The sequence below is a fragment of the Aedes aegypti genome, chromosome 3 (assembly GCF_002204515.2).
Source record: "Aedes aegypti strain LVP_AGWG chromosome 3, AaegL5.0 Primary Assembly, whole genome shotgun sequence".
Lineage (NCBI taxonomy): Eukaryota > Metazoa > Arthropoda > Insecta > Diptera > Culicidae > Aedes > Aedes aegypti.
In genome coordinates, this window is record NC_035109.1 from 330,647,884 (window position 1) to 330,669,874 (window position 21,991).

The 21,991-nt window shown below is 37.4% G+C and overlaps 1 protein-coding gene across 5 annotated transcripts in view; it reads left to right on the plus strand.

Moving 5' to 3' along the window:
* The window catches only part of LOC5577768 (serine/threonine-protein phosphatase rdgC), a 229,034-nt gene that overhangs the window by 79,668 nt on the left and 127,375 nt on the right, over window positions 1-21,991 (plus strand). Inside the window, exons 2-3 of one of the 5 annotated variants that reach the window (XM_001663491.2) lie at window positions 4,618-5,293; window positions 14,682-15,088. In XM_001663491.2, the coding sequence (XP_001663541.2) occupies window positions 14,875-15,088 (214 nt within the window). In that variant the 5' untranslated portion in view covers window positions 4,618-5,293; window positions 14,682-14,874. The remainder of the gene's footprint in view (window positions 1-4,617; window positions 5,294-14,681; window positions 15,089-21,991) is intronic. The other 4 variants (XM_021854816.1, XM_021854819.1, XM_021854817.1 and 1 more) reach the window with 4 other exon arrangements.

Genomic DNA, 21,991 nt, shown 5'->3' on the forward strand with positions numbered 1-21,991 from the left:
AGAAATTGATCACTACAAGTAAGATCATATGAAAAACCTATGCCCAGTGTGCCCAGTGATGCATTTTTAACTGAACGCGAGCCAAAAATGAAAGGAGCGAGTTCAAATTTTGCACGAGAACGCAGTAGGCATTGAACTCTCGAGCTAGAGCCTGTCGCTGCTCTCGAACGGCCCGTTCAGATCGCAATGCATTACATGGACCGATGCACGAATTCACTATCTGACGTTTGAGCAGTGCCGTGTTATTTACGTGACCATGGCAACGAATGAGTTCGGCACCACTCAAACGTCAAATTAGTGAAATCGTGCATTCGTCCATAGTAACCGAAGCATAGATTTAGGATTATACCTGGGAAATATTTCCTGAAATGATGATAAGTTCAATTAAATTATAATGAATATAGCAGCGAACTGAACGCGTTCAAATGCATCACATCATGTCGAATTATCCATTTTTAATCCATGCTGTGATCGAAACATGAATGAACCTTCGATCTGAATAATCTTTTAACTCCATAAAACCGTACATCAATTACCCAATGCGAAATAAAACACGCATAACAAAATGTATCATAATCATAGATGGAACAACGCGATTCATAAGACTCGATACCTACCAGCAGTAGTTTTTGTGTTATCCCTTTGCATTCTATAAACTCGTCACCTACCAGCCCCGCTCAGCATCGACCAAAAATGCGCAACACCGAACGTAAAAACTGCACGAGTGTCTTCTTAAATCGGTAACACTCGGCTACGGTGCTATCCGAATAATAAAGCACGGTGGCAAAAATGAACACGAGCACCGACACCCGTGTCTCGATTACTACACACTCAATCACGATTTGCTTGTTCGGTAATTTTTAATACTGGGTACGAATTGTAAATCATAAAAAATACCGAACTTTCGGCTTTTTGATTGAAAACTTCTGACGTTCAGTAATATTTTTTACTTTTTACTGAACAACGGTAGCTGTCAGACGCAATTTTGCAACTTTACCGAACAGGCCGAAAAGTCAGTAAAAACAATTACCGACTATTCAGTAGATGATGTTTTTTATTGACTTGTCGTCAAAATCAAATCAAAACAAACTGATGCGCATGCGGGAAAGTATCAAATGAGAATCTCCTGCTGCGAAATCGTCCGGCGCCGGGAGACACGGCTTTGGCAACCAAACTTTTCCTGTACCTATTTTGCGCTTTCTCGTGGTAAGTAGTCGAAATTTAGTAAGAAACTCAACCATTTTAAGCAACCAAAAAGGCTCAGCACGATTTAACTGCTTACGTTGGTAAATTTGGTTGGTTTCCATACAAGAGGTAAATTCATCTGCATCATTGAGTTTGCCTCTTGTATGTAAACCAACCAAATAATGATTTTGTAACACATTTTTCGATTACTTCCACTGAGATATGAGCATACCGTAGATGTTTATTCTCACGAAGAATGCATGTCGATGTCCATGTCGATTGGGGTTTGATTTGTATTGATTTCTGAAAAAAAAGTATCCGGAGAAGCAAAGCATGAAGCATGGGAAACTGGAAAGCCAGTAAAAACGCTTTACAATTTTACTGACTAAGTCAGTAATTTCCATCAATCAAAACATATTTTGGTTTACTAGTTTTTTTTCGGTAATTGTAAAAATTACCGAAAAAAACCGTAGTTCCAAAACCCAGTAAAATTTTACTGGGGTCGGTAATCTGAATTGGCTGTGTAAGTGTCGTGTTCGTTTATATGCACGAGAGCTGAGTGCTGTATTTTGTACGCCCGGTGGTGTGTTACAGAGAGGCTCGCCGTGCAGTGCAGTGTTTGGACATGTCTGGTATAAAGAATAGCGTGTTCATTAGAGTAAAGAGTTTGTGTTATGGTGAATAAAAAGTAATTTTAGCTACGAAATTCAACGTACAGTCCCACGTTATGCTCAGAAATACGGGGTTTTTGGTGAATTTCTACGCATAACAGTCCCACTGATAGTAGTGACCAATTATGTGCTAAGCGTACTGCTGTAGATTACCGTTCTTACGTATAGATTGAACCAAATGTAGAGGACAACAAAATTCACTACTCGGAAGTATTGTTATCGATGCGTAGATACATTTCTGATCGAATGATACTAAAATCATAATAATTGGTTCATAAACAACTGAGTTATTAACGTTCAAAATCTCCCCTAATTTCGTTACATGCCTCATTTTCCGTACTTTTAAAAATCACCCCAATATAGAAAACAAAGACGTAGTCCTACGCCAAAAAGTCACAATCTATCTTACTGCTTAGTGAGTTAATCCCAGACTTAATACATTCTTAAAAAGAGTTTCAACAACCCGAATGACTTTTTAAGACATCAAACCTCTAAAACTAACTTTTCGGGTTCACAACATTTCCACTCACGAATTTTTCCCTCAGAAAGCACTGTGCAGTTGCGAGAATGCCGGCAAAGGTGAAGCTGAAGAGAAGCTGATCCGCCAAGCGGATTTCGCTCGGTATTATCTCGAGGGGGTTCTGAATAATTGAAGTGATTCCCGGAAGCTGGAACGATCTGTGCTCAGTGTGTTCACATGTAGATGTAGTAGAAGCATTGAAACGGATATCTAAGCTCTTGTGGTGGATCGTAACCTTTCACTTTCAGTCGCTTAACTGAAAGAATTTGCCGCATCAAGGAATGCCATTTCGTTCGTTTGAAATGATTCAAAAGACTTGTGACGGTATTAATGGCTCCCCGTCAAATTGGAATTCTTTCTTTGCGGACATGGGCGTTGTCAGAGGGACTTCAATTAGTGCTTTTTTTATTTTTTTTGACATGTATCCATTAATACTATGAGAACATTCTCGTTTATTACTTCTTATATTCCTAATATAACAACAAGAGTTTTTTTCTGGACAACCCTTTTATAGAGTATCTATAAAAATGTCTAAAAATATTATAGAAGAAATTACTTAAGAAACTTGTGGAAGTATTTTGCAGGAATTTTAGGAAAATCATAGAAATCACTGTAAGGGGCCCAGATAGCCGTAGCGGTAAACGCGCAGCTATTCAGCAAGACCAAGCTGAGGGTCGTGGGTTCGAATCCCACCGGTCGAGGATCTTTTCGGGTTAGAAATTTTCTCAACTTCCCAGGGCATAGAGTATCTTCGTACCTGCCACACGATATACGCATGCAAAAATGGTCATTGGCATAGTAAGCTCTCAGTTAATAACTGGGAAGTGCTCATAAGAACACTAAGCTGAGAAGCAGGCTCTGTCCCAGTGGGTACGTAACGCCATAAAAGAAGAAGAAGATAGAAATCACTGAATGAGTATGTAAAGAAATTCCAGAAAAAGCTTCTGAGGAAATTATTGTTGCCATTTTGGATGACTCTCCTACAAAATCCTTAGAGAAGTTTTATATAAATCTCTGTAAAATTTCTGGAACTCTTGGCTACACAAATCCTGGCCACATCCATGTTCGCAGGTACCATTATAGAGCCATCATAATTCTCCCTCCCAGAGCAGCTTTATTTTGTTTTAGTTGGCTTCCCATTGGCAGCATTTCAGAGGATTCCGTTCAAACAATGTAATCATCGTTACGTGACTCATCCGAGCGCCGTGCGTTCCATCGTGGATGGGTGTAAAAATCCAACTGTGAAATGTCGTCAGCAATGTGAGACGAAAATATTCGCTTGGGGCTTTCCACAAATCCTCCATCCTCAACCCTCCATAACCCGCATCGACGAAGGCCAGCTTTCAGCAATTTTTCAGGAATTTTGTGAAATGTTTTTGGGGACCTTTTTCGTCCCAGCGAATATCTAGATCCGGATGTGGTACCAATAGTCATCGTTTCCCTGCCATGTGTATGTGTGTGTGTTCCATTAGCTTAAGCAAATCTGAGTTGATTCTTTTAGCATTTTATTTTCGTTCTTTCCATTTCTGAGGGAGATAATGGCACAGTGAAACGATTTTTCCCACTTCCATCGGTTATGAAAGAGCAATCATTGATTTTAGCAACAGCGGCGAACTACGATGGCTTTGGTCTACAACTGCGTAGAAAATTGCGTTCTCAATTCTTTTAAGGATTTTCCATCAAAAGCTTTCAAGGGTTCCATCGTCGACATAGTACCTATATAATAGTCAATGCTGAAATCAATAAAGAAAGAGGAAAAACGATGGTTTATTGTAAATGTTCGTCAGTTTAATAACAGAGTTGTACAAAGTTGGACAATTCAATATGAAATATTAATGATTATTCAAAATCAAAATGAAGATTTCACAAAAACTAAGTGTGCTTGAGCCCGTTAAAAAAATTATGCAAAAACGATCTCAATTCAATCGATTAAATTCAGCTCTGTAAAACTCAAAAGTGCTTGAGCTTCAATTTCGATTCGATTTCGATTCGATTTCGATTCGATTTCGATTCGATTTCGATTCGATTTCGATTCGATTTCGATTCGATTTCAAATCCAATCCAAATCTAATCCAAGTCCAAGTCCAAGTCCAAGTTCAAGTTCAAGTCCAAGTCCAAGTTCAAGTTATGTTCTTAATGGCCTATGGAATCAAATTGTACTTATTTTGAATCTCATATCAATTTGTCCTTCAAGCAAACAGCAAAATTAATTGGAACCATTTTTTCTCATCTATTTTACAGGATCCAGCAATATATTTTCATTCACCGTTTCAACACTGAGTGACGCCTATCCTTGACAAGCATCTCACCTTATCGAACCATCCGACGGAGACTTACAGTCTGAAATCCCATCGTCCTGACGGCCGGTGTGACAATCAATCCATTCCGACAGCCTCTCAGAGACTGTATCGTCACACGGAGTCCCATCAGGGACGGAAGAATGTGGAAAGTTAATTAAAAGATTTCACCGTTCCTCCTTCAAGTGGAAACAACCTCAGAGCAAGAGAAAAGTTCCCACCTATAGAGCAAATCGATCCCACCTTCGCTCGGTTGGCATTGTCAGTCACGGAGACGACGAAGACCAAGGGGAGAGGGATGGCCATCAGACAGGCCCAGCCATCTAATGAGACAAGAAGGATGACAAATTAAAAAGTTTTCTTCCGACAGGATTGGAGGCGTAAACTGGGTGAAGGGAACCTTCCCCTCCGAACCGCTGAAGAAAACCATGAAGTGAGTTGCTCCGGAATGCGTTGAAGGATGTGTGATTTTGCGGACTGGCAATAGAACCTGTGGGGATGATGGTAGAAGAATATTGCATCAGAAGTGTGATCGAATCGGGCAAAATATTCCGAAGTTTCGAAGCACGTACGGAACGTGGCTGCCGGTGTTTGGTCTAGACGGAAGTGTGTCAAAAGTGGTACGTGGAAAAGTAGCAACTTTTGCGGTGGATGTTTGCCTATTAGGGTGTGAATCACTCATTGGATTAGTCTTTTGAAGGATTGTTCGAAAAGACTTGCAAGATTTAATTTACAAATTGAATTTTACTTTTTAATTCTTTATGTCATTCAATGCCTTAAGTATTTGAAATATTCTTCCTTTTCTTGGTTTCTTTTATCTACAATTTATGTTTTCCAGTGCTGGGAATGGTAATAGTAGAAGGCTTGAATTTAAAGAAAGTCACGTGGCTCTTCCCAGTACAGTAGTTCAAAAACTTGAATCTCATCAAGTAGCCCAAGTTGGATGCATGCATTTTCTAAATCATTAGTGTCATTGAAGGCTCTAAATGCGGGAAATGCAGCGGGGAATAGAAGATTTTTCTACAGTAGTCTTGGGTTGCCCTTAGCAAAGAGTGTTTCGCTATTTTCAAGGCTTTTTGCCTACAGCATCGATGAGCGTGAGTTCCACTGGCTTTGCTGACTGTGATTTGCTTTACTTGGCTACTGTAGAGTGAATTTCAAGATTTTTCCCAACCCTGATGTTTTCTCTCATATCTTTCCCTTTTGTTTTATTTATTTACTGTTGATATTGATCTACCTTCAATATTTGGCAGCATATTATCAAAGAACTGGCTTTGGCTAAATTGTGCCTTCAGTTGTTATCTATGCAACAATAATATAAACAAACAAGCTTTTTATGTATTTGAGTCTTATGAGCAGAATCTCAATGAAGACTACTATTAGTAGACGAAATACGCTTATCTGTCAAAAGATTAGCAATTGGCGTGAAATTAAAAGGTACAATCAGTAGCCTAAGTTGAGTGCTAAAATTTTCTAAATTATCGTCAAGTCAATGGTTATTATTGAACCAGAAGCTCACTTCTACGTTTCTATACCCTCAAGATTTGGATTTGTTTACTCAAGATTTACTGAGTCAGTAATATTATGAATATTATGAATTATTCAGGACTTTCAGCCAAAAAAAAATAAACGAATCTTAAAGGCGCTACTCTAAAATTTCCTCCTTATATTCCACAAGATTTTCATAAGAAATTAAATAGCATTCAATTGGAAGAACGTTCATTAAGATTTCTCAGAGGAGTTCTCGGTTTTTTTTTCACAAAAAATTAGAAAAAAGTTCAGCATTCCTTTAAAGTTTCTGGTTAAAAAAATTAAAAAATCCTGTAAAGTTTCTAGTGAAATACTTTCACCTGCTTTTTGAAAAACTCTTCCGTGAAAAGACACAAAAGTTTCCCAAGTAATTTGTTCAGAAATTTCTTCAGATAACTATGTTACTGTTTCTTCTAGGATGTCGTGTTAGAATTCTTTAGGAAAAATCGCCCGATATTCATCTCAATATTTTTTTTGGACTGCACAAGTGATAATTTCGGAGATTAATCGAAAAATTGTTCAACATATTTACTAGAGAATTTTGCAGTTCATTCATGAACTTCTTAAAACATTTCTCCAGAAATTCTATCAGATATTGTTCCAGGTTCTTGAAATAACTTCAACAATTATTCCGAACGTTAATCGCGAGATTCTTCCATGAATAAAATCTGGAATCCCAGGAATACCTCAATACATTTTTGAATAATTTCAAATCGCGTCTTGTACACGACACTGACGATGGCCTTACAGTTGAGGTTTAAATACGCGTATCTGTCAGAGGATACAAATTCTATAGGAATTAAATGGTATTATACCAAATAAGTTTTTTATTTCATTTATTTAAGGATTTTTTTACAAATTACTCTATGAACCACTCCATGTCCAATCACAATTCATTTCAAATTTCAAGAGTGACCCTTACAAAAAACTTGCATTGAAAAAAAAATGTTTGACGAGATTCCAGACGATATACGTCACAGAAAAGCTTACGTTGGTCTGTAGTATTTGCTACAAACATTCTTGTTCTTTTCTCTTTGTCCTTTATAATAGACAATGATTAGCGGTTTAACGGATAGAATTTTTACTATTTTGTATCAAACATATTAGTAAATGAACTCCGATGTTGCATGTTACTCTAGCGATCAGATTGATGTAGAATCCATTTTTTTACCTACTTGCAGAAAATCCAAACTAACTTTTTTGGAGGAACCATTTTTAATTATTGTGATAAAACTAAAGATGTTTATTGCAAATATATTGAAAAATTTGAATTGAAAACTATTTTGAAAAATATAGCCAATGTATTCCCGGTGGTGTTCAACAAAGATTTAAGGCAAGAGACATTTCATAAACATTTTCAAGTTGGGTAGATTGTCAATTAATCAAGGCTCAAAACGTACCAATTATTGCACACCAGAAATAAAAAGGCTGTGTGTAGTTGGCGCGTTTTAAGCATGTGCAACAATTGGCAATATACCGTTTTGATTCATATTACGGACAGCTTCAAATTTCGGACACTGTACTTTGTATGGGAAACATTTCACACGAAATGTTTCAATTTTTGCCGTTCAAACGTTCTCACTTTCGAGGCTCGTTTTAGTTAACGTTTTCCATAAATATCTATGAAAATTTATAATGCTCAGCTGCCTTAAACGCTTCTTTAGGGGTTTGCCGATCTAATAAATCTAAGTAATATGAATCAAAACGGTACTCAACATATTTTTTGTATATCCTGGGGATTTGAAGAAGAATTTCGAGAAAAAAACGTAAAAGAATTCCTGACGCAATTTGTGATGTTTTTTGGAAATTTTTCTGATGGAATTTTGATAAATTTCGAGAAAGAATTTTGTAATTATCTTTTTGGGAGAACTATTTGAAGGAATTCCCAGAGCTACAATTATTCAAGGAATATACAAGGCTGGCTCCAAAAATTTTGCAGCAAATCTATTGGAAATTAATCAAAATTTTTTAGGAATTAATTATGAATTTACAATATAAGTTTTCTTGGAAAAGTGTAGTTTAGAGTTTAAGCATTGAGTGTATTTATGCGAAATTATTCAAAAAGAAAAGCAGGAATATTAAAGTAAAAATTTATTGCTGGAAAAACCACCACAGATGGTTAATTTCCTGCCATCCGTCTAAAAAAATTAGCCAAGCTGAAATTATTTGAAAAGATCTGTTATGAATAACACTGTTCGACAAAAAAAGTCGATCTGAATGCACAGAGACCGGACAACCCGGGCTTGAAAGTATAAAAATAAACAAAAATAATGGCGTTTTCAGAATGTCCGTGTCTGCCCCAGGTCATTTTTAAAATATACTTGAACTTTTTGCATTTTTTATTTAAAAATCTAATCTGATCAATAAACCGACACAGTGTTTTATACTCAGGACAGCGGAATTCATGTGCCATATAATGTTTTAATCGTTAAGTCCAATATGAAGAATTGTAATAAGATTTGCAGGAAGCCCCCCCCCCCTTTTTTGCACCCTCCCCATTTTTAAAGTATCGCAAATGATGGAATATTTGATATACAGGGGGTTGTCAAATTAACTGGGACAGGCACTGTAACTTTGGAATGCTGTAACTTTGACAAAAATTGACCGATTTTAATTCTTTAAGAAGTAATGGACAACTAATCTAGTTTTGAGGTGCATCCACGGAGATGAACTATGACCACCGGATACCGGTGATAATCCGGATTTCCGGAAGCATGTCTTATGCAGTAAAATTATGACGTGTTTTTAGCAAAGGTCTCGGCTAAAAATTCAAAATGTTACTACACATGAAGATAGAAGATAAAATTCTGAAGCGATTGGTGCGCCAAGTATTAAGATCGATCCAGTAACAACCAAGATATGGCCATTTCCCCGGAATCGGTGCCGGTAGTGGATCCGAATTGGGATCAAACAATTTATTCACTCAAAATATGTCGCGCAATATTGTTTTCTCCCTAGCTTATCATAAAATACCCTATTATAAATTGAGAAAGAGTCTTGTACAGATTTGGCCACTCATGGCGCCGCCAAGTGCCCCGGGGGAAGCCTGCATAGGGGACATTTCGATTTCGACACCAAAGCATATCATGCGATGGCTCATTCTTCATGTCTTGTCGTTAATAGGGCAACTGTAGACTCAAAACGGATAGTTGACTACAGTGACTACATTCGGGACCACCGGATGTCCCCGAGGGAACCTGTAATTAGGGACAATTGAAATTGAACTCCAATACTCATCGTGCAACGCCTCATTCTTCATGTCTAGTCGTGAATAGATCAACTTTAGACCGAAAATGGATATTTAACTAGAATGGCCACTTTGGGGACCTCCTATAGTTCCCTAAGGAACCTATCATTGGGGACATTTCGATTTTTACACCAAAACATATCATGCGAGAGTTCGTTCTTCATGTCTTGTCGTAAATAGGGCAACTGTAGACTCAATGTGTATATTTAAATATTGTGGCCACTTTTGAGACCACCGGATGTTCCAGAGGGAACCTGTAATTAGGGATAATTGAAATTGAACTCCAATATATATCGTGCGACGGTTCATTTTTTATGTCTCGTGCTAAATAGGACTATTGTAGACCTTAAGTGGATATTTGATTACAGTGGCCACTTTTAAGACCACCGGAATTTCCCGGAGGAATCTGTCATTGGGGACATCACAGCCTCCCTCAGGAATATCCGGTGGTCACAAAAGTGGCCACTGTAGTCAAATATCCACTTAAGGTCTACAATAGCCCTATTTAGCACAATACATGAAAAATGAACCATCGCACGATATGTATTGGAGTTCAATTTCAATTGTCCCTAATTACAGGTTCCCTCTGGAACATCCGGTGGTCCCGGAAGTAGTCACTGTAGTCAACTATCCGTTTTGAGTCTACAGTTGCCCTATTTACGACAAGACATGAAGAATGAGCCGTCGCATGATATGCTTTTGTGTCAAAATTGAAATGTCCCCTATGCAAGGTTCCCTCGGGGCACTTGGCGGCGCCATGAGTGGCCAAATCTGTACAAGACTCTTTTTCAATTTATAATAGGGTATTTTATGATAAGCTAGGGAGAAAACAATATTGCGCGACATATTTTGAGTGAATAAATTGTTTGATCCCAATTCGGATCCACTACCGGCACCGATTCCGGGGAAATGGCCATATCTTGGTTGTTTCTGGATCGATCTTAATACTTGGCGCACCAATCGCTTTAAAATTTGATCTTCTATCTTCATGTGTAGTAAAATTTTGAATTTTTAGCCGAGACCTTTGCTAAAAACATGTCATAATTTTACTGCATAAGACATGCTTCCGGAAATCCGGATTATCACCGGTATCCGGTGGTCATAGTTCATCTCCGTGGATGCACCTCAAAACTAGATTAGTTGACCCGTCCATTACTTCTTAAAGAATTGAAATCGGTCAATTTTTGTCAAAGTTACAGCATTCCAAAGTTGGCCCAATTTTTGCCTGTCCCAGTTATTTTGACAACCCCCTGTATATCAAATATTCCATCATTTGCGATACTTTAAAAATGGGGAGGATGCAAAAAAAGGGGGAGGGCTTCCTGCAAATCTTATTACAACTCTTCATATTGGACTTAACGTTTTAAACATTTTATGGCACATGAATTCCGCTGTCCTGAATATAAAACACTGTGTCGGTTTATTGATTAGATTAGATTTTTAAATAAAATATGCAAAAAGTTCAAGTATATTATAAAAATGACCTGGGGCAGACACGAACATTCTGAAAACGCCATTAATTTTATTTATTTTTATACTTTCAAGCCCGGGTTGTCCGGACTCTGTGAATTCAGATCGACTTTTTTTGTCGAACAGTGTAAGCTCTATCCCCTCTACCAGCAGCTTCATTTTTTACCGCTAAAAAAATATTCAAATCGCGATAACTTTTTTGTTTCTCGATATTTTTGCACCATTTTTTTACAAGTTCTCAAAAAACTCTTCTAGCTTAAGAATTAGTGTCAACTTTGATCATTGGTCATCTGGATCTAAAGACATTCCAAAATTCCTTGGGAGACCGACGCGTAGCCATAACCCACGTAAATATGTCAGGCTATAGAATTTTTATAGTATTCGGATTTTAATTCCTCGTAATGATGCATTAATGCGAGTATGTTGTGAAAAACTAATGCAATTTGGTGCAGCCGTCTTTGAGTAATGAGCATTTATGTTTCTGGTACCACACTGGACAAATAAGGATCTTGAAAACTCTAAATAACCTCATACCGTAATTTTCATATTTCTCAAAGAATACTGAACCGATTTGTATGATTTTTTCGGAGTAGCTCCTCATTACCTGGCTTTGTATAGTACACGTTTTATTTTTTTGATAAATTGGCCAAAAACAAAATGGCCGCCAAAGACATTTTATATGGAGAATGTCGGTCCCCCAAGGAACATCGGAATATATTCATAACTAGACCACCAATGATTGATATCGACACGGATTCCTAAACTAAAAGAGTTTTTTGAAGTCTTGTGAAAAAAATAGTGTAAAAATATTGAGAAACATGCGATTTGAATATTTTTTAGCGATAATAAATGAAGCTGCCGGTAGAGGGGTAATTAAGAAAAGTCTTTAAGTAATTTTGCCTATTTTACCAATAAATTTTGTCAGACATCATGGTTGGTGGTATTTATCACACCTTACATGGCCTGAAGTCACCAAAGTGTGTAAATTTTTATGTGCATAGTAAAATACATATTAAAACATGGATGTTGCGACAAAAAGGGTGTTGGTTCCATATGGGACAGTTATGCTTTTATGGGCAGCGGCTGCTGTGTTACATTCGACATAATATGCAAGATTAAACTTTTCATGTGTTTGTGATCCGATATGTTTGAATTATTTCATTTTATTTATTTAATTATATTCATGTAGAGTAAGGTGTTTTCCTTATTAATTTCTACATTTGGAGGATGATAACCACAGTTATAAAAAATGAAAACAAAAACTAACTGTCTAGCCTATCAGTTATCAATTCTTTTGTTCCTAATTTAGTTCATTCAACCAGCTGATGATGCGTTTAATGACAGCAGGAAGTTGATTTCAAAACTCAATTGTACGAACAATGAAAGAGCTGCCATAATGTGAAGTTATAAACTGAGGAAATGTTTTGTTTCTGACTCTAATACTTCGAAACGAATCCAATTTATCGGAGATATATTTTGGACCATTTTAAGATTTAAAAAAAAAAGACAACATCTTAGTTTAAGGCTAAGTAGCCCGTCATTCGTTTTGGCAACAATGATAAATTTTCATCTTGCAATTTCAAAGTGAAAAAACTCAGTCTTGATAGTTTATATGCTGATACTTTTTCAGCTATGTCAGTGCAAAACCAACTGATTTTCTTTTATTTGAAATTGTGAGATGAATAAGCAACAATCATCAACGACGCGTACACATTTCAATGACAGCCTACTTCGCCTTAATGAAATTATTGAAAGAACATCCAAGTATTTCATTGTATAGGTGGCTCGCACTTGAAAACCTTGACAAATTGAAAGCCCAACGAATACATGCATTCAAGGATATTCGCAGTCTGTGCAGTGCTGCATTATAAGCATTAATGATCTACTCAATACCATTGTATGCCAAACTTACGACTTATGCAAATGTAATCGTGTCAGACGACATTCAATTGACAGTTTTTGTGTGCTTCTCTATGTTCATTCTAATTGAATCTATGACAAAAGGTCGAACGACAAAAAGTCAAAACGGCACGCACTAGGGCAGAATCGAAAAATCGCGGAAACAACCTGTAATTTTTCGGAATCGAGAGATAGATGTTTGGTGTCTTCAGCGAAAATGATCATTTTAATGAGACCGATGTTTTGAGATACAGTCATATTTTTTGTGTTATTCGCATAAATGGCTCATATGCTATTTCGGCCAAATGGAATTTTAGGTGTGTGGTTTCTTCGCCAAAGTTGTTCAATATTTTATGCTGAAAATTTTTGCTGAATACATCATATTTCCAACGCCTATTTTTTGTTTTAAATATATACAATTTTTAAGAAAATGGTGCAAAAAAACGTAATATTTGAGTTTTGTTTCGATTAAAATGCCATATATCGTCTATGACTATGTCAATTATTGGCATAAAGCAGGTCTGGTAGCAACCACGGGCGACCGATCATGCTCAAACTCAAGGAAATATGTTCTACCAAAAAATAAGTTTTCGACCTTTTGTCCCTTCAAGCCTTTGTTTTTCGGCGTTTAGTCTGTCGACCTTTGATTTTTCAACCTTCTTACATTTCGACGTTTTGTCTTTCGGCCATTTGTCGATAAACCACTCTATTGGCTATATTCACTGTTCCACTAACTGCAAAACTAATCATCTTTCTTCTTACATATGCAATCGTTATGTATGCGCAGCATGCAAACGATCATATGGTCTTTGATAAGTCAGACTGGTATATTAGACATCACGATTGTGTTGTAAAACAGATATAACAGCTAATATTATTATGCTGTCAACGGAATTACACAGCGTAATAAAAAGTAAATGTTTGTGTGTCTCAAGGATCAAATTATGTGTCTCTAGTGGATTTGGAGTTGCTGAATCTGATGCCATTTTTAGATATTTTCCAGCACGTCACAATTTTGAGGTGCAGATCACCAAAGCTGTATAAAACACTGGTTTCATTGATGTTTACATGAAATTATAGGTGAGATTTATTAATTTTTTTAGTAATTTAATCTAACAAGAATGCAAAATATGACTTCCTCTTTAATTTAAAATTCGATTTCGTTCAAATTTCGCTTTTAAAATTAGGTTAAATGAAGGTTTTCAATATGCTCGCAGTCTCCACACAAAACTCTTCGTTACTGTTATATGGCATAATAAAATACTTTTGTGATCCACCATAAAACAACTTTTGAACTTGAATAAAATTGTCGAATTCTACATTTTCAACGACCAATGTCTTAAAAACTAGACATGCTCGCAGCTACAAAGCAAAGCCATGCTGAAGGTGTCTGGGGTCGATTCCCGGTCGGTCCAGGATCTTTTCGTAATGAAAATTTCATTGGCAATCCTGGGCATAGAGTATCGTCGTACTTACCACACGATATACAAATGCGAAAATGGCAACTTTGGCAAAGAAAGTTCTCAGTTAATAACTGAAAAAATGTTCATAGGAACACTAAGCTGAGATGCAGGCTCTGTCCCAGTGAGGACGTAATGCCAAGAAGAAGAGGAAGAAATTATGCAAGCAGCGTAATTTTAGAGCTCGAGACAAAAAAGTGTTCCGAAAAAACTTCCGGTAAAACTTTTACCAGAGATATCATTTTCCTAAAATCATTCTTTGATTTTCTTTATTGTCTTGTATCTACTAATTGTACTTTTACTTTTATGAAGTCATGATTTTCGCTTTTCAGTTATTCAATCAATTCTGAATTAGTAAACATAAAACTAAGTTGAGCATTTCTGTTGATTCCACCCTAATAGCCATTATCCACGTGGCAGATTACTCCACCAGTAGTGAAAACGTAGTGTAGTGTGTAGTGCCCGAGTACAAGTCTCGAAACAACCCGACGTGACGTAACCACTGTCGTTTGGTTGCCCGCATTATTGTTTAGAAAAGCGTCAGGGCTAGCCAATTCTCTGCGGTCGAAGGGGCTTTCCCGGGCCAAAAGGCGAAATGACTGACATGTTGCGAAGATGTGGCTGCTTCCAGCGGACTCGACGCGGTTCCAGCTTTGAGGATTCCTCATCCTGCCGGTCGTCGGAAATCGAAAGGGGTGGCGAGATGACTCCGCACAGCGGCAGCCTGCTCAAGCTGTTCACCTCCAAGGGGTGGTGCCGGCAGTGGAGGAAAACTGGCCGCGGCATGAGCATGACCAAGATTGAACGGAGTAAGTAGCTTCCTTTTCGGTATTGTATTTTATAAGTGGGTAGCGAAGGACACTGGGCTGATCGCTCTAATCGACGGCCGAAACCTTCAGTACCTATATCCTAGTGGTTTGGTGTTATCGACAGTGTTCTGGAATGGTTTGTACTACATTTTGACACCAGTGGATTTGATCTAGATAAGTTATAACCGTTTGCTAGTAAATTTTTCATATTACTATAAAAATGTTAGGTTTTTGAAAATGCTATGCCAAAATATTATTTTAATGAAGTGTCATGCAGCACCTCCACCGTCAGGGATAGAGCATAAGTGTCTTCGTCAGAAATGTCAAAAATGCCTGAAGGAACAACTTTGTAGAAGAAAGTTTTTAGATAAAACGCTTCTAGTAAAAGATAAAAGGATTCTAAATATGCGTTTCCTAAGAACTACAAGTATTGGCCGTCGAAAACAACGAACTGTCCCAGTCTGCGTAGTTGGAGCTATATGGCCAGCTGGTTCTGGCAGTGTGGTTTCACGGATTGAATGGTTGTCTGGGTTGGTTTGCGGTTGTGGTGCACAATAGGTGATTTATTGGAATAGCGGTAATAAGCTTGATTGGACTTCAACCATAACGATCTCATACATTATGTGGAGAGAAATGTCGTTTGCTGGAGACATAATCGAATAATAGGAACATTGTTGCTGAGTAGATAAAGAAATTTTCGCTGATGTGAAACAAAAACTATTCCGAATGTATATAATGAGTTCTTAGCTTTAACAGTCTCCAATGAATTATCAACGCTTATTTATTCCTATCGTGTCAATAGCTGATTGGCTATTTTTGTCTAAAATTGTTGATAATTTGATTCGACATTTTCTCCAATATTTCAAATTGTGATATTCTATGTCATTCATTAGTACTTTACCAGAGTGTGAACTTCTGAATCATTTTTAAAATATTTATTTGATTCCTTTGTAAACCTTTCTTCCTTTATTTACAAAAGCCAGTCCAATGTGGGACGGTTACAGCATACAAAATATTCTTTTTTTTCTAGCGTTACGTCCCCACTTAGACAGAGCTAACTTCGCAGTTTTGTGTTCTTATGAGCACTTCCATGGTTATTATTTGAAAGCTCTGCGAAGTCGAAAAAATTTCCTTGATGAAAAGATCCTCTACTGGTGGGATTCGAACCCACGACCCTTGGTTTTGCTGAATAGTTGCATGTTTATCGATACGGCTATATGTGCCCCATACAGAAAACAACATATAACATGGTCTGTCTGAAAATGTATTTGAATATTTTAAACTTTTTCTACAATCTGTTGCATTTGGCTTGAATACCTTCAGTATGATTTTTGAAAGCTATTTTTTTATCTAGTATGAATCCTACATTTTTAATTTCATCTTTTTTTAATTTATTGGGACCACACAACAAATTTAAACCATTTTTTGGAAATTGTTTTTGTCAAATCTGATAACGAAAATAATATCTCAGATTTCATCTAAATTATGTTTAAATACTTTGTAGATTTGGGAGAACACTGTGAAAAATCAGAATGTTTGAAGATAACGAAAAATTCTGAAATGATTTCTTAGGACAACTTCACCGGTGGTCCATTTTTTGGTCTAAATTTATACCAGAATGGACCTGTCAAAAATTAATAGACCAGTAAAAATGGACCAAACTTCACGCGCATGCATCGGTTGTTGTATATTTTTTTTATCCAGCAGAAGTTATTAAACCTGAAGATTCCCTAAGGAACTCTGAAGGAGTCCACGTATGAGCTGCAAAGGAATTCCTGGATTAATGTCGACAGAATTCGCGGCGGAGCTTAAAAAACCGGCAGAGCTCCGAAAGAATTCCCGGCAGAGCTCCAAAGCTTTTCTCCAGGAATTTTAATGGGAATTCCCAACAGCAATTCCTTTGGGGATTTCATCCAGACATTCTTCCGTAGAATTAACTCTATACGCATCTCCAAAGATTTCATCAATAAATACCTCCAAGGATTCAATTAACGAATTAATTTGTGGATTTTCTCCAGAAATTCTTTAAACCCCCTCAGAGAATTAAAAACAGGAATTTCTCCGAGAAGCTTTTGGAGATTGCACCAGGAATTTCTCCGAGTATATCCTCCAGAAACTCCTCTGGCGAATTGCTCCAAAAAATCCTCCGATTTTTTTTTTTCAAAAAAAATTCCTCCGGGGTTTTCTCAACTCTTCCGGGAATTTTCTTCAGAAATCCCTTAGGAGTTCTCCTATAGTGATTTCTCCGGAGCTTTGCTCCAGAAATTTCTCCGGGGATTTGTTCATAGAATTCCTCTGGGGATTTTCCCCAAGAATTTTTCCGGCGATTAACTTCTGAAATTTCTCCGAGAATTTCAAACAGCAATTCCTCTCCCAAGAGCCCCTCGGGAATTTTCTCCAGGAATTCCCCAGATGATTTCTAATAGTAATTCATCTGGGGATTTCGTACAGAAATTCTTCCGGGCTTTCCTCTAGGAATTGTTCCGAAACCTTCCTCCAGAAGCACCTCCGGAGATTGGTCCAGGAATTCCTTCGTAGGTTTCCTTCAAAAAACCCTCTGGCACTTGGCTCCTTGAATTTCTCCAGGGATTTTCTATACAAATTCCTCAGGGGATTTCATTCAGAAATTCTTCCGGGAATTTCATTCAGAAATTCTTCTGGGGATTTTGTCCAGGATTTTCTCTAGGGATTTATTCATTGGATTTCTCCAGGAATTAATCCAGAGATTTCTTCGCAGAGTTCCTCTTGAGGTTTTCACAAGGATTTCCTCTGAGGCCGAGGGTTTTCTTCTACGATTTCCTCTGGAGATATTCTCCAAGAATTCATCCGGGATTTCTTTTGGAGATCTATCAGAAATTCCTTCGAATTCCCTCCTTAATTTCTCCAGAAATTTCTCTAGATTTTGTCAAGCAATTACCCCAGAGTTCCAAACAATCATTCCGTAATTTCTCCAGGATTTCCTTAACTAGGAATTTTCCCAGAATGCCTCCAGCGATTCTTCTGGAGTTCCTTCAGAAATTTCTCCGAAGTTCCTCCTGAAGCTTTGGAGGAACTTCAAAGGGTATGCTGGATAAAATCCAAAAGAATTGCTAAAAGAACTCCGGATCTCTAAAACAACCCAGAAAGACTTACCGGAGACGCTTCGAAAGAATTCCAGGAGAAACTGAAAAAGAATTCCTGTAGAAACTCTGGACAAAATCCTAGAGAATATCCAAATAATTCCTGGAGGAACTCAGGAAGCGTTGCTGAAGAAACTCTGAATGTGTTTCTGGAAAAACTCCGGGGTAATTGCTTGACAAACGCTGGAGAAATTCCTGGAGAAACTAAGAAGAACATTCGAAGCAAAGGGAACAAATCCTCGGAAGAATTTTTAGAGGTAATCTACGGAGCAATTTTTGAAGGAATTTCTGGAGAAATTTCCAGGTGCAATTTTCAGAGAAACTCCTGAATGAATTTTCTAAAAAATCCTCGGGAGAATTCATTGATGAAATCCCCCGAGGAATTTGTTTAATGAAATACCCGAAAGAATTTTCGGACAGAATCTCCAGAGGATTTCCTGGAGGAAACCCCCGCAGGAATTCTTGGGAGAAATTCTCAAAGAAAGCAAATCCCCGGAAGAATTTTTGAAGGTAATCTACGGAGCAATTTATGGAGAAATTCCTGGAGGAAAGCCACGGAATAATAAAGAAAATCCCCGGAGGAGTTCTTGGGGGATATCTCCGGAAGAATCATTGAAATCCCCGAAGGAATTCTTAGAAAAAAAAGAAGTTCTTGATATCCCCGGGGGAATCCTTGAAGTTCCCGGAGGAATCCCTGGAGGAAATTCTCGGACCACTTCCTGGAGGAAATTGCCGGTGGAATTCCACGAGCAATTTCCAGATAAATTCCCGGTTGAATTCCTGGACGAAATTCCCGCAGGAATTTTTGAATGAAATCCCTAGAGGAAATCCCCGAAAGAATATCTAGACCAAATCCTCAGAGGAATTCCTCGACGACATCCCCGCAGGAATACTTGGGAGAAATTCTCAAACAGAACAAATTTCCGGAAAATATTTTGGAGGTAATCCACGGAGAAATTTTTGGAGGAATTCCTAGAGGAAAGCCTCGGAATTATTTCTGGAGAAAATCCCCGGAGGAGTTCTATCTCCGGAAGAATCATTGAAATCTCCGAATGAATTTTTGGAAAAAAAAAGTTCTTGATATCCCCAGGGGAATCCTTGAAGTTTCCGGAGAAATTAAAGATGCAATTTTCAGACAAATTCCTAGATGAATTCTCTAAAAAGTCCTCGGGATAATTCATGGATGGAATCCCCCGAGGATTTTTTTAATGATATTTCCGAAAGAATTTCTGGACCTAATCTCCAGAGGATTTCCTTGAGGAAATCCCCACAGGAATTCTTGTGAGAAATTCTTAAAAGAAGCAAATCTCCGGAAGAATTTTTGGAGGTAATCTACGGAGCATATTATGAAGGAATTCTTGGAGGAAAGCCACGGAATAATTTCTAGAAAAAATCCCCGGAGGAGTTCTTGAGGGATATCTCCGGAAGATACATTGAAATCCCTGAAGGAATTCTTAGAAAATCAAAGAAGTTCTTGATATTCCGTGGGGAATCCTTGAAGTTCCCGGAGGAATTCCTGGAGAAAATTCTCGGACCACTTCCTGGAGGAAATTGCCGGAGGAATTCCACGAGCAATTTCCAGATAAATTCCTGGATGAATTCTCTAAAAAAAATCCCGGGAGAATTCTTGGACAGAGGATTTTTTAAATGAAATCCCTTGAGAAAACCCACGAAAGAATATCTGGACAAAATCCCAAGAGGAATTCCTTGACGACATCCCCACAGGAATTCTAATGGGAAATTCTCAAAGGGAACAAATCTCCGAAAGATATTTTGGAGGTTATCCGCGGAGAAATTTATGGAAGAATTCCTGGAGGAAAGCCCTGGAATAATTTCTGGAGAAAATCACCGGAGGAGTAACCTTCAGTAAAATAAAGTGTATTACGGAACAATTAGTAACTCTGAAATATTATGAATGTATCACCAAGGGAACTTTTATTTAATTTTATATGATGGATATTATTTTGCACGATCCAAAAAGTCCTATTCTATGTTTCATTCAAGTGGGGAACTCACTTTCTGTTCACACCGTTTTCACTAGTGTTTTTACTTTGCTAGTCACTATTAAATTATTTAAATATTTAAACTTGGACACTTTAGTAGCGCACTCCATTTTCACTATTTGGCGCGTTCATCGGTGGTCAGATACAAAGAGAACGTTCAATCTGGATTTCGGACCTTTCGTCCTACAATCGTTTCGCGAGGCTATTGTTTTAGTGATCATGCCTTACATCCGTTCAGTTTCGGTAACGTAATCCGCTAACTTGAACTGCCTTTAATCTGCATTGGATAGGAATCAGAGAGTGGGAACGTGGGTTTGAATTACATTTAGGCAGGGATTGAAAACATTTTTTTTTACAGCATAAGGAATATCTTTTTTTTAGGAAGGAAAGTTTGTAACTTTGTTACAACACATAGAGGAATTATTTAATGTTTTGCAGGAAGTCCTGGGTAATTTTCAATTCGAATTTTTCAAGCATTACTGGAACAATTCCCGAAAGATTTTCTGAAAGATTTGTTGAAAAAATCTGAAGAAAATCTTAAGGAAGATCTTTGAAAGTAAAGCTGTAAACGCTGTTGGTGAACTATCTGAAGAATTTATGGAAACAGTCCTTGGTTGGTGAACTCGAAAAAAATTTTGGTGAGGCTCCTAGAATTACTTGAACTTTTTCTTGAAGAAATCCTCAATATTTCCATAACATGTTAAACAAATCAACAATGCATAAATGGAAGATAATTTTATTATTTTTTCGAAAGTCTTCCAGGAGAAATATTTAAAATAATTGCTAAGGCATTCTCTGGTGGAATTCTGCAGGAGATTTTTTAAGCAATTTGATAAAGATTCTTCGAGAAATTTCTCAGCTAGATTCAAAAGTGTAACTTTATAAATAATAGCTACTTATATTGATATTCCGTGGGAATCTTAGGATGAACTAAGTGAAAACTGTTGAAGGTGTTCCTGGAGAAGGTACAAAAAAAAAGTACGGAAATAATGTGGGATTTCTCAGAAGAATCGCCTTAAAGTACATGGTTGAATATTTGAAAAGTTTCTGAAAGAATCTCAAGCGATTTGTTCTTGGGTTCATTGGATATAGGGTTACCATCCGTGCTGATTTAGCAGGACATGTCCTGATGTGGAGGTTCTTTTGAAGTGTCCTGATTTATTTTTCATGTTTCAAATTTTGTCCTGCTTTTTCTTGCTTGGCGAACACCGTGGAATGTCATATAAAGATATTTCGAATTGATAAAAGCTATCTTAATACAAAAAAAAACAACAAGAATGTTCAAATGCCATCAGTCCCAAAATCCATGTTGTGTTTTGTGGTTCAGAAACCGACTTCAGTTGTAAAGAAAGTTTAGGATGCGTTCCATACTGTATCACAACACCTTCAGGTTCAGTAGATGTTTGACGATTCAGATGATGATAATATAATCCTTAGGGCTTTTATTAAAATAAAAGCTATAAATTTGGTGTATTTTCACAGAAATCTATCGCTATAAGAATGAAAGATATATCCGAAACTCTGATTATTAGTTCCTGCACAGATGGTGGCAATCATGGGAACATAAAACTGTTTTCTATCTTTGTGTAATAAATTGATGCATCGCAATGAGTCATTGCTTGTACGATTGCTGCCAGCATAGAATATGTTCTCAAAGAGCATACTTTGCAATTTCAGTGGAGTTTGTTTTCCAGTGTTGGGCGTATTATCACAGCGACGATCTGGTTGTTCTCTCAGTGGAGTTAATATTTATGGAAACCATGACCGAAACTACAAAATTA